A 14,511-nucleotide genomic window follows, 5' to 3' on the forward strand; every position below is an offset into this window, starting at 1 on the left:
GCATGATTTTAATCCACTGGCTTAAGGATTCAGCATAAGAGATGACAGGAGGGGGGCCCAGTTAGTGGCAATTGTTCTTGACCACTGTTGTGATGAAGTTGGAAATGGGAAATAGTTATGGTAGCAGTATGCTCTTGAGGGCTTTTTTACTCTTAATGTTTTCATTTTATCAGTGCTCAAATTGTTACTGTTTAAATGCCATTGAAGTTCACCTTGTCCCACCTGGTATGGCCCCAGGGAACAACAGACTGCTGTGCCATCTCTGCCAGTGGTCAGGTCACAGTGCCCATCGCAGTGGAGACAGGAACGCTGTGATCACGGGCATTCCCAGTGATAGATCGATCAAGAAGCCTGCACTGAGCTGGCACAACTTTATATTTTATGTCAGGTCCAGAGGCTCCTTATTACTTTGCTATTAACTTTATACCATATAGGACAATGTCTCACAGACAGAGGTATCTGTCTTTTTGGCATTTATCTGCCTCTGTAGCACAAATCAAACATGATTCTTCCACACCAAAGTCAGTTCTTAAGACTGTTTGCTTCAACAAAACAGCTAAGCGCAACTCAGTCTAGGCACTTAACTTTTATGCTGGATTTAAAATATTTAAGCAACACACAACCTTTTTCCCCCAAGGCCAGACTTGTAAGGTGCATTTGAAATCTATATTTCTCTGATGTATTCCTCTTTGACATGGTTTACCTTTTTACCACAGAGTACCCACGCAAATTATAATCAGCTTGGAAAGGGATAGGTATCAAAAGTGCTCCAAATGGTGTAAATAATTCCTCACCGCAATACAGACTGTCCAGGAAGCTGACACAAAACATCTTCCATTCTGAGATTTACTTTTATCACCTGTCAGGGACCCTTGATTCAAGGGCACAGGAGCAGATCCTCACGTGTGGTTGAACAGTCTTGGGCAGCTTAATAACCACCAGCCCGCCCAGAGGAATGTGCGTGTGTGTTTCCATGAGACGCGGTCAGCCCGTCTGACGGACAGTTGACACACAAAGGACACCGCACTATGACAACAGCCCTTCTGCTGTTCATCCTCTGGCTTTCCTTATCAATGGGGCTTGAGATGCAGTAGGTTTCTTAATGGTGATTTGAGCCAAGATCACTGCTTGTAACGGAAAGTGTGAAAAGCGACACAATTTAAACTAATAGGTACTGTTACGTAAGAGGGAAATAGGAGGAAAGGAAATTTCATCCTTGTTCAGCTTTTTGGAAAAGCACATGTACAGGTAGCCCTATTGACCTACAGGTAACATTGTTTGAGAGTAGTCAATGTCTTACTTAGAGTTATGCATTCTTTTGCCTTTGAAATGACAAAGGATTTCAAAGCAGCACTTTTACCAATATACACCAAATCTGTTTGATCAGTCTGCCATCAGTTTTTCCTTAACAGGTATATATCTTTTCATATAACGTATGTCATCTTCAAACCATTAGCAAATATTTAGCAAATTTAAATTCTTATTTCAAATGTGTGATATTTTCTTTCAAACTTTACAATCTAGAAGTCAGGTCTGTATTTTTGTTTACATATTGAGACTAACAAATACAAAACTCCTTCTATATTTCTGTAGTGTATTTTCCCGAAGAAATTACCCATAAAAGAGAAGAATTACCAAATTATGTATTAGAGTGATAGTGTTGAACATGTATCTGATTGATGAGTTACAAATTAACTATTATATACAGATTTGAATAATCTGTGGTTGTATAAATTGACGTGGACTTAAACTATCAAGAGCTCAGTTGTGTGAGCCTTGCTTAGCATAGGACTGTATGTACTGTGATATTTTTGTAGCATTATATTTTTCCCTGTCATCCTGTATAATATAATTCAAACTCGCTTAATATTACACAGTGTAATCTATTGTATGGTCAAAGGAAATATGAAAAGACCATTTATAATTTATTATAATACTAGGTTAATGTGAACTATAGAGAATATATATGACATTATTCTTTAGAAGGATTGTTTTTAAATTTAAATTTTGTCACATAAAGATTTTCATGTAAGTTTAAATGAAATGAGCTACATTAAACAGAGTTTTTAAAGAGGTTATGTTAAACTACGAAACCAAGAAAATGAAGCTCAGAGATCTTAGATGACCTTTAATTTATGCCATTGACTTAGGCAGTGGAGTTCATGATGTCATCCTTTTACCCCACTTCAAATATCGCAGAATCTATGAAAACCTGAAGAGTTTGAGGACACCTGCCAACACTATTACAATAAACAAAAGGGCAGTGAGTTATAAGAGGCCAAAACATGTTATAAACACTTAGATTGAATGGAATAAGGAGACATCAGAATATATTTGTGAATTTGCATAATGAACAAAATCTTTTTTTGTTTTTGTTTTTGTTTTTTTTTCTTTTTGAGACGGAGTGTCGCCCTGTCACCCAGGCTGGAGTGCAGTGGCCAGATCTCAGCTCACTGCAAGCTCCGCCTCCCGGGTTCACGCCATTCTCCTGCCTCAGCCTCCCAAGTAGTTGGGACTACAGGCGCCCGCCACCGTGCCCAGCTAATTTTGAACAAAATGTTTAAATTGCTTGACCACTTAGACTTATATTTTGAAAAATAGAAGATTTATACTACCTACCTAAGTCTTATTTATACAGCTACCATAATCATAATAGTATTTTGGGGGTATAAAGATGGCACACAGACCAATAGAACAGAATAGTATCCAAAAATAGACCTGTGCATCTATTTGTCAATTGTTTTTAAATAAGCCACCATATTTAAAGATAAATTTAACAAATGATGTGCGAAACCCTAGTGGTGGAAATGTCAGAACACTATTGAGAGAAATTGAAGAACACCTGAACAGAGCGATGTACCAAGTTTATAGATCAGACAATTTAATATTATTAGGATTTCCATTTCATTGTCATCGATCAACCCAATTCCATCAGGCTATTTTTCTTAAAGATGTTGACAAGCTGATATTAAAATTTATATGGAAATTCAAAGGCTTGAAATAAGTCACCAATATTGAGAAAGATAGGAGGATTTACACTTCTTGATGTCAAGACTTCTTATGAAGTTGCAATAACGAAACTCTTCTGGTATTGGCATCAAGATAGTCAAATGTTTATCAGTGGAAGACAATGGAGATTACAGGAATAGACCTATACTACATGGTGAATTGTTGTTTTTTTTTTTTACAAAGGAGCAAAGGCAATTTAGTTTTTTCAACGTTCTATGTTGGAGCAGTTGGCTATCTATGTGCAATGAAAATTAACTTTGACCCATACTTTGTACCGTATACAAAAATTAACTCAAAATGATCATAATCTAAATGTCAAACTTAAGACTATATAAATTCTAGAAGAAAATATAGGTGAAAATTATTTCTGACTTTGGATTATCAATGATTTCTTTGATATGACATCAGTAGCCTGATTTATAAAATAAAAAATAACCTGAAAAATTATGTTGATAAATTGAAAACTTTGTAAAGTAAAACTTCTCTTTAAAAGGCACTGTAAACAGACTTAAGATAAATGACAGAGAAAGTATATATAAATGACCAATTTTATAAATAATTTTTATCTAGAATATGTAAAGAACTTTCAAAACACAATCCTGAGAAAGCAAACAACCATTTAAAAATAAGTCAAAAAGCTGAAGCAGATACTTCCCCAAAGAATATAAAGGTATGGCAGGTGAGCACATGGAAAGATCCTCAGCACCCTCGGAGGAATGCAGGTGTAAAGCGTTGACTACAACAAGTGTTGGTGGGGATTTGAAGCAAGTCATACGTAGCTGGTAGGAATGTAAAATGTTCAGACCACTTTGTGGAACAGTGTGGCAGTTTCTTACAAAACAAAACATATACCTACCGTATTATATACATATACCTATCATCGTCCAGGATTTACCCAAGGGATGAGGAAATATATGTTCATATAATTACTGCATGTGCAGGCTCAGAGAAGATTTATTTGTTGTAGTAGCCAAAAATGGAAACAACCCAAATGTCCTTCAGTAGACAAATGGATAATCAAACTTGGTACACTGGTATAATGGAATACTACTCTGCAACGAAAATAAATGAAGTATTTATACTCATAGTAGCATGGATGAGTCAGAAAATAATTATGCTGAGAGAAAGAGTCCAGACAGTAGAGAATTCATACCATAAGTATGTAGGTACATACATTTCTAGGAAATGCTAACTAATATAGTGGCGACAGAAAGCGTGGTGGCTTGACAAAGGGATGAACGGGGAACCGGGAAGTTAAAAGGAGTCCTTTTGGGGGTGATGGTTGTGTTCATTATCTTGATTGTGGCAGAGTTTCATCAATAACAAAACTTAATAAAAGGACGTTTTTGTGTGTCAATTATACCTCATTGAAGCTGTTTAAAATGCTTTATACATTTGGCTTCGTGTGGGCAGTCTAGACAGATACAAGTCAAGTTAGTAAAATAATGTATAATATGTGTCATTTTATCTAGACCACTGCTACCTTTGTGTTTCTGTTTGTCATGTGTACTGCACTTTGACATTGGTGTGCATTAAATTGCTATTTATTTGTTTAAATGAACAAAATCAAATCTTATAAATGCTATGTGTGGATGTTCATATGATTTCATGATACAGAATATTCCTGTGTCAAATTTGAATAGCTTCACCTATTTTTTATTCTTATGCAGTATGAATATCATATATTTTCCATCAAATTAAAGCAAAATCTGCCATCATCATAAAAGTAAATTTGTGTGTAAGTCATTTCAGTACAATTGAGCTGTCTATAGCAATTTAAGTCATTTGACCAGAGGTTTAGAGACTGAGAACAAAGAGTTATTCAAGCAGACCTTGGGTGACCACTTGAATAGGGTACTATAGATGGGATTTATCTTAAAGACAAAAGGCTGAAAGAGACAAAAATCCCTTTCAATTAAGATTGTTACTCTGCTTGGTATATAGTCTTTAAAAAAAAAAATAAATCAAATATTTCCTGGTAGGATCTGTTAAATGATATCTTTATGTCATATTCAGTAACTATGCAAAACCATGAATTATTTTATGTTTGCTAGCTGTTCGTCTTTTTCCTGGTTACGAGCTCTTGATGAGAAGCATTTGTGTGCTTCTTTCATCTTTGGCAGAGACTTGTTGACAATTATCAGTGTTTAGGCAGTTCTGTCATCATAATGATAAAAGCCACTGGCTATTGAGAACTCTGTGTTAAGTGTACTCTTTCCGTATTTTTTGTTGTCTTTAATTCTCACAATCACCCTGCGTGTTTGGTAGTATTGTTCTCTTGATCTTGTTCAAAGGGTCTAACAGGTAGCAAGTGAAATATGGCAAAACGAGGATCAGAATTGAAGTCCATCTGGCTTCATCTAACTACTGTGCTGCAATAAGGGAGAAAATACCACCAAATGGGTTGTATATGGATTCAGTTAAATGTTACTACAATTATGTGTAAGCAATATAAATAGACATAGAATGTAGGGCGAACTTCTAAACACTCTAATTTTCAGGACAGATATGGTTTTGTTGATAGCCGAATTGATAGAGAGTAATTTTAAAGTAAGATATTTTACTCCTCATTTTCTAAGTAAGTCAGTATACTCATACAGCAATCACAAAAACATGGAAAGTAAGAAATAACAAGTAGAGTTATTGAACATATGTAAAATTAATCCATCTTATATGTAAAATTTGCCAGTAAAAATGTTGAGAACAATATTACTATAGTTTTTTTTTTTTTTTGAGAGTAGGGGAGTGAGGTTTTTTCTAAATCATTACTGTCTGATACAAATGTAATGTGATGTATACATGTATAATATTGTTTCCTGGTAGCCGTATTTAAAAAAAAGAAAACACGGGCGCGGTGGCTCAAGCCTGTAATCCCAGCACTTTGGGAGGCCGAGACGGGCGGATCGCAAGGTCAGGAGATCGAGACCATCCTGGCTAACATGGTGAAACCCCGTCTCTACTAAAAAATACAAAAAACTAGCCGGGCGAGGTGACGGGCGCCTGTGGTCCCAGCTACTCGGGAGGCTGAGGCAGGAGAATGGCATAAACCCGGGAGGCGGAGCTTGCAGTGAGCTGAGATCCTGCCACTGCACTCCAGTCTGGGCGACAGAACGAGGCTCCGTCTCAAAAAAAAAAAAAAGAAAAAAAAAAAGAAAACATAACAGGTGTAAACATTTTTACAACAGTTAATTTAACCAAATTCAAATTATTATAATTTCTACATCAAATCAATGTAACATTATTAACAATATTTTTGTTATGATCTTTGTACTGCGATTTTGAAATTTGGTATTTTACAATTTAGAACATCTCAATTCAGAGGCTAAATTTTCATCTGAAATATATGGTCTATATTTAGATTTGATAAAAGTTACACTTCAAAAAGTAGATTCACATTCCCAAGCTGTTCCAACCATATTTAAACATTTTTTCAATAGCTCAGTCGAGTATCAGTTTTTACATTTAAATTTACATTAATTAAAATTAAATATCCTTGTTTTCAGTGCCTACCAGCCAATGCAGCTAGTGGAATTAAAAGCTGATAAGACTTGATGATTCTTTGAATGTGTGTGGGATGGGGAGGAATGATTTAAAGGAGAGGGAGGTGTCAAATGAAGGAAGGAAATACTTTGTTCAAGATACTAGGATGCTATTTCACTATCTTCCTGTCCTTGGCAAGCCATGAACTTCTTATGGGTAGAATGGTTACATTTTATAAGCACGTTCACACACACACACATAGTCAAGCATCACATAATCTTTTGGTCAATGACAGACTACATACACAATGGTGGTCCCATGAGATTATAATGCTGTCTTTTTACTGTACCTTTTCTGTGTTTAGATGTGTTTAGATACACAGATACTTATTACTGTGTTACAGTTGCCTACAGTATTTAGTACAGTAGCATGCTGTACAGGTTTGTAGCCCAGGAGGAATAGGCTGCACCATCTAGGTAGGTGTGTAGTAGGCTGTGCCATCTAGGTTTGTATAAGTGCATGCAGGATATTCTCACTACAATGCAATCGCCTAATCATACGTTCCTTAGAACCTGTCCCTGCCATTAAGCGCTGCATAGCTACGTCTGTCTGTCTGTTTAACTATGTCTGTCTGTCTATTTATGTGTCTGTTGTATCTACACAGGGTTGGTATATTTTAATGTGGTATTAAATATTCTAAATATTTCTTTGGGGCCTCTTTTTACTCAGCTTAATACAGTGTTTTTTTGTTGTTGCTTCTGACACTTTTTAAAGTGGTGCCTATTTATAGCTTGATTTTATTTATTTTTCTTCATATCTAATGTTAAGATTTTACTCAGTTTTAAATTATATATTCACAGTATATCTCTGTTATATGCCTATCCTTGGTTTTAACCTCACTAAGATTTTTTTAATGGCTGTGATGTAACATGGTTTATTAAACCATTATAAATACAGTGCTGAACCATCCATAGAATTTAGATTCCTGTTTATGTATATTGAACCTTAACCATATAATCTATACTTTGCTTACGTTCTAATATAGAAACAAAAATCAATGATATCTTCTAATTTTCTCACTCTGAGAATAAATATTCAAATGTCCTAAATGTGTGGAGTCCATTGAATCATATTCTTGACATTTCATGGAAATAAATGTTTTTTAAATTGTCAATGCTGGGTTTAGTCCTTCATTTGCAGTTACTATTATTCATCTATAACATTTCTTGATATATTACAGGAGAAAAACCTTTCAAATGCGATGAGTGTAACTTTGCCTCCACAACTCAGTCCCATTTGACTCGGCACAAACGTGTACACACTGGAGAAAAGCCCTACAGATGCCCCTGGTGTGACTACAGGTAATGACTCATCACTGAGCAGTCAAATCAGGTGGGCCGCCATGATGGATTAAAAGCCTGTTAAATCCCAATTCGAAGTAGAGTTTTTCTGATCACCATGAATCCATATATTAGGTTGGGAGCTAATTACCTAATTTTAGTGACTTTTAAAAATAAACTATATTTTAAAGTGGTTTTAGGTTCACAATAAAATTGAGAGGATGGTCCAGAAATGGGTCCCGTATCCCTTACCCCACACATGTAGAGCCTCTTTCGTTATCAACATTCCCCAGCAGGTGGTCCATGCGTTACAGCTGATGAACCTACATTGACATTTTTCTCACCCAGAGTCTATACTTTCAATTAGGATTCACTCTGGATGGTGAACATTCTGTGGGTTTCGAGAAATTTATGACATGTCTCTGCCATTATAATATCATGCATAATTTAGTTACTGTTTAAAAAACATAACATTCTTTTCCATTTTCTATAATCTTAACACTTAGATTTTATACTTTTATCTTACAACTTCTTTTCCACTGATTTTATTGCATTTCTCAAAGTAAGGAAACCATGTTAATTAATCAGTTATTCAACCCATTTATGATATCTTGTCTAGAGGAAAGCACTCATTTATGGCAATGAAGATGATACAAGAAATTTTCCTGCCTTTAAGGATATAGCATAAAAAGTGACTCAATATTTATAAGTAATTATAATACAGATTTGAATGGGAAAAGAGAGAGGCCAGGGGAGTACATAAAGAAGGATTATGTTGAACGCAGGTGAAGTTCTCACAGAGGAGACAGCATCTCAGCCATGGCATAAAAAATGGTAAAATTATTTCCAGGACCCAATCCACGTGTGTTCTGAAAGGATGAGGAGGGCTTGACACCTTGTAGCATGTTAGTGCTGAAAGTATCTTGGAGCTCATGGATGTGCAGTGCTCTCACTTGCATCCACAGTGGCTGAGTGATGTCTGCCAGGTCGCAGAGTTACTTAGTGGCGGCAGCGAAGCCTTGGTGCAAAAGAGTATGAGATAGACTCAGACAATGCTAAATCGCCCTCTCAAGTACTTGATAAGGTATGTGTAGAGAGGCATAGTGGAAGATCAGCTGGAGCATAGAGCTTGCAGCCAGGTCATATTGTGCCTGAAGCCTGCAAGAGTGACATTGGACCCCATGTGGTGGTCTATGGGACTCCACATAGTTTGCAGGCAGCTGAATGACATCCGTCTTAAGAAGCCACACCTCAAGGATGAGAGCCTTCCTTATCCTGGAGCTGAAGATCTCCATTGTGCTCAACCCACATGATGACATGAAATTGAGGGTGTGTCTTTAAATGCAGCCCACTTTTGTTGAATATTATGTATGCTAAGCCTGAAACCTTTAAAAAGTTAGGTTTTTGTGTTCCTGTGGATCTAGCCTATGCATTTAGCAAATATATTGCCATAATTTCTATTATCAGCCACATTATTGCATTAAGTTTTATGTGAAAGGTCATCATATAGTGCAGAGATATTACAGATATATTTCATTCATTAATTATTCATTCATTCAACATTTTATGAGTTCTGTCTTCGCTTAACACTGGATTGGTGTTTCTTGGAAATTTGGTAAAATGGTGATCTAATTAGAGGTAGACATAGAAATTCTATGGTGCTTATAATATGGGTTCTTTAAAAGACAAACATTATTAAATGCTCTTTTTCCTTATTAAAGAGATCATGTAGTAGTTGGAGTTCCTGTAAAACACAGAAAAGCAATTAGAAAATTATAAGAATTTCCTTTCATTTTCCCCCTTACCTCTTAGCATTCTACCCAGTCAGTTTTACTGTATGCATGAGGTTCTTACTGCTGTTGTCGGTGGGGAATTATTTTGTTTCAGTATATATATTTTTTATACTTAAAAAATTATAAATACCTTTCCATGTCAACAATTATTCTCCTACATAACTACTTTATAGTCTTCAAACTTTTATTTTTAAGCAGCAGGATTCTGATTTCAAACAAGATTATATATAAAATTCCACAAATAAAACAGAGAATAGCGTTACCCACTTATAAGTAGATTTAATCATTAAAATTTGTATGTACTTATTGTAACGTTAAACATAGCACAAGACTGTTTTGACAAGCCACACATTTTTAAATAGGAGGAGTTGTTGATAACAATTGCCAGTTAGCCGCAGCATCCAGTTTCTGTCTGTGTTTGGTATAAGAACAGCACAAGGGTGTCATGAGGAGTGCAAGCTGTGTGGAGAACCTGGGCTCAGCACTGCTTAGCTGTGGGACCGTGGTCCAACTATTGAGTGAAATGCCACTTTCTCGTTTGTAAATTGTGGGTTCTTAGTGGACCAGCCTCATAGGATTATGGTGAATATTAGGTGAGAAGCACTTTGAAGTCACTTAGCCAGAGTCTGGCAGGTCAGTCACTTGCTGAACGTTCGCCCTCGTTCTCACTGTCATCTCAGGTGAATGTTTTGTCATGGTTTCAGGTTTTCCCTCACCTTTCCATCTCAGGAGACTGCTCAACAAGTTAGTGCAGGAATGTCAATGTCCTGAAGGTCTTCAGTGTGTTAAAATGTTGTTGGTAATACATGCCAATATGCTTTTTTTAAAAAACAGTTTTTGAAGTAGTTAAAAATTTATTAAATCCAAAATCAATTGTTGGATAATTGCTGAGAATACTTAACAGTTTCAAAATGCCTAGTTTTTAAACTGCTGTTTTGAAATGTAATTTTAATCTGTACATGGCCCCAAGTTACATTGATGCACAATAATAAATTTATTAAGGTTTTGGACACATAAGCCATTTTCAGGCTTTTACCCTGAAAATGCTTATGCCTAAATCTTTGTGCATGTTCCAGATTTTTTAAAATGCATTTCGAAAAGCGCGATTTAAGGCTTTTGATAGTATGGCTGGAAAGATGGTGATTTTTTTTCCTCTGATCAGTACTGTGCTTTGGTAGATTCATTTATGCGTACAAGTATTTCACAGTATTTCAGGTTTTCTTGGTTTGAAAACGTATTACACTTTTTATTAAGGTTGAGATCATATTACTCGTCCCTTATTCAAGTTATCTCCCTGAAATAACCCCACTTCTGTTTAGGACTACGTTTGAGCCAGCTGGATCCCATCCGTGTTATATCTGTCAGGTACTACTTTTAAAAGGATGGTGTTTTCTAAGTGTATTGTTACTGTTCTACAAATAAAAGACTTACAACATTGAAATCCAGTGATAGCTACCAAATTTCCCTTTGAAATGCTTAATGTGCATTATAAAAGAGTAATTTTTAACCGTTATTTAAAACTTTTGAATAATTGATTATTAGTGAAAGTAAATGGTGTGAACACTTTCTGTTCCTGGGACAGCTTCACCATTCTGTGTGCCTGTGAATAGGCTTTCTTTTACTAGTGAACAAAAGGCAAGTTCACCTTGACCAGGAGTATAGAAAATTTGCAAAAGTTTGAATACTTCCGAAGTGAGAGAATATGAATGAAATATGGTTAGAACAGGTATCTTTACTTTCTTGTTGATGAAAAAAAGATTTAAAAATGAACAGATAGTTAAGTTTCCAAATATTGTTTTTGTTGCATACAATAGTAGGAACAGGATCCCGTATTTACCTCACATAAATGTATTCTTTCACAGCATAAATAAATTTGAATATGTTATATTTTCATAGATTTAATAAGTCTTTAAGATGATCACATATTTCCTATGAAGAAAATTATTTAATTTATTTTCATATTTATCTCACTGGTTTATTTTCATAATATTTTACTGCTCAAAATATGTAATGTCTAGTTTTATGTTTTTATTTGTGTAATATCAATAGATAAAAATTATTCCTGTGGAGTATTCCTGTACTTGCCATTATTAACATTTAATTTACAGGCAGCTTACCATCATTAGAAACTGAAATATTATTTAAATTTCATTTGAAAATGTATTTCTCATTTTATAAATTGAACGTTAGTGGAGAAATACTCGTAGTTATAATTATTCATGAAAAATACAAATATAGATTTGTTTACAAAAGAACTTTATAATTGGTCTTTTGAACCTGAGGCTATTTTTCAAGTTTGCATTATTAATTTAGGCAATGACATCTCATTCTATTTAAATGTAAACATGTACCCCCTTCATTAGCTTTTACTGTCTAAAATATCCAGAAGTCTAATCCATTACAAATCACTGTATTCAATCATTACTCCAAAACTTTTTGACCATTTATTACTATTCATTATAATTTCAAAGCACAAATTAGATTCATAGCACACTGGTCTAGAATATTATTTCTGTAGCAAATTCTTTAGATTTGTTTCTGCGTTAAAATGAAAAAAAATAACATTTTTCTGTGTTTTTATTTTTCTTTGTTACATACCACCTCCATATTAATGAGAATGAAATAGAAAAAAGTTTAGTGTGTTATAGTAAGTAAACTTTGGAATAGCATAAAATTCCTACTTTCTGAAACATAGGGTTTTAAAATATTGAACTACGTTCTGTTTCACTCATCATACTGGCTTCCACATCAGAGTGGATGTGTTTCACTTTAGTGGCCTCAGTTGGGATTTTGTTTATGTGAAACTTATCTTCCCATTGGCTTCCATTTCTTCTCTATGATTTATAGGGGATATGTAATAAATGCATATTAAACAGTAAAGTACTGATAAGTCATGAAAAGTAACATAGAAATACTACCTGTAGTATAAAAATATTAAGGGTAATGCTACATTGCACTTTAAATGATAATTTAGTAAATTGCAGAAAGCTGAAATGTCAAGCCAGACTCTGACAGTTTTATCATCTGCATATTGTGTCTCTATTATTGAAACTGGGATAGCATCGGTGCTCCTTAAGTCTAGTTTTGGCCAGAGTTTTCCTTAACTGTGTCACTTCCTTAGTACTTCTAACCTTACATACTCTTTTTAAATTGTTTTTAACTTTCTACATTTTTCTCTATTTTTCTTCTTTATTCATTACTTGACATCATAACCCTGAGTAAAAAGTCTGTATCTCGTGGAGCAGAAGAACTGAATCTGCAGTCCCTGCCTCATATTGAAGATTTACCTCGTCATTTTCCTAAATTTGTTGGAAATACATTTTGGGTGTTTTCCCCCCTACTTATGGCTGATATAGCTCTTAACCAGTGTTAATGACTTCTACGGAGTAGTTTTTGATCTCAAGAGGATTTTTTTTCTTTTTTGGATGAGGGGAAGTCAAAAGATACTTGAAGTAACGTCGTAACTCAGATAGTGATGCTCAACTGGGAATGTGCCTACATTTTGGAATAGTCTCCAGTATCTCTTTGATTTCATATCTAAACATTTTGTTGAGTATTTCTAATCAAATTTCTCAAGTTCTTACACACGTGACTGACGCAGGGCAAATTTGCTCTTCTTTACCACCATTTGATATATGCATTGACATCCTTAAAAATTTTTGCCAAACATACTTTAAATTTAATAGAATTTTGTCTGAACTTTGCATATTGCTGGAAGCATTTTTAAGGAAGTTTTAAGATGCAATGACAAAAAAATTGTATTTATAATTTTCATTTCTCCTGAAAGTTGAGTTTAATTTTTTACACATATATTTATCTAAATTATCTCAGTTATAAAACACGTTTTTCATGTCATAGATAGTAGTATACATTTCTATACAATTTTCTTGTATTAACACTTTATGTTGATAATGCATAGCTAAGTAATAAGACAAGCCTTCTTAGGTATTGTGGCATTAAGAATTCAGTATACAATGGGATTCATTGTTCTGTTCTGCCACTCGTTTCAGCAGCATCCTGAGTTAGGGTGACTCACTCCACAGGGAATAATTTTCTTCTTTTGGATAATCTCTTCAGAGACTTTCCGTTTTCCTTTTGCTTCCTGTGCAGGCTCATAGGCTGTACCAGAAGCAGCAGTGGATAGAACAAATGTAGTTTTGCCCCTGAGTAAAGACAATGAGAAAAAATAGATCTTTATCTCTGTAGCAGTATATTTACCGAGAGAAGTGAAATTATATATACCAGAATGCACAGTACACAATTTTCCAAAGAATCGGAGGTTGCATTTATTTCTTTTGGGTAAATTTGAAGTTCTTAAAGAATAAAGGGATCCCATAAAAATAATCAAAATGAAAATGTCTAGAATTAATATTAGATATACTTGAGATTTGAAGTAGTTTGATCAATGCCGCAAACCTGGTTTGATCAGAACAGACTGTAAATCAAAACTATTTTTGTCATTTAAAGTACCTGTCAACACATTTTCATTATGTCATTTGTCTCAAGTCTATATATCTTTATATTTTACTCTATTGTAACTGCCAATCTAGTTGATGGAATAAAAATACAAATGTCCCAGGCTGAAGGATTACTTTGAAAGCCTAAAATTCCAGTTCCTTTCCAAACTTTGCTTAGACAATAACGATTCCAAGGCCTTCTTCAAATTGCGATGAATTTCTGGAAGACAAATGTGTCCACTGAACTATCTGTGCAGTGCTTGTTCCTGGTCACATCACCCCTTCCTGCTCCTCACCTGCACACAGTTCAGCCAGCCACAGGTAGATGTCAGTGTGGTGGCTGGTTTGCGAAGCTGTTTGGCCCTGGCAAGCAGAAAGATTGCTTTGAAAGGTTCTCCTAGCTTGTGTCGTGATGACACTTGATGCTGGTGT

The 14,511-nt window shown here is 34.9% G+C and overlaps 1 protein-coding gene across 1 annotated transcript in view; it reads left to right on the top strand.

Annotated features, from left to right (window-relative positions):
* Positions 1-14,511, top strand: part of ZNF407 (zinc finger protein 407) — a 460,868-nt gene that overhangs the window by 275,789 nt on the left and 170,568 nt on the right. The window contains exon 7 of the mRNA XM_011948924.1: positions 7,730-7,850. Within this exon, the coding sequence (XP_011804314.1) occupies positions 7,730-7,850 (121 nt within the window). The remainder of the gene's footprint in view (positions 1-7,729; positions 7,851-14,511) is intronic.

Source organism: Colobus angolensis, unplaced genomic scaffold, assembly GCF_000951035.1.
Source record: "Colobus angolensis palliatus isolate OR3802 unplaced genomic scaffold, Cang.pa_1.0 Scaffold287, whole genome shotgun sequence".
Taxonomy (NCBI): Eukaryota; Metazoa; Chordata; class Mammalia; order Primates; family Cercopithecidae; genus Colobus; species Colobus angolensis.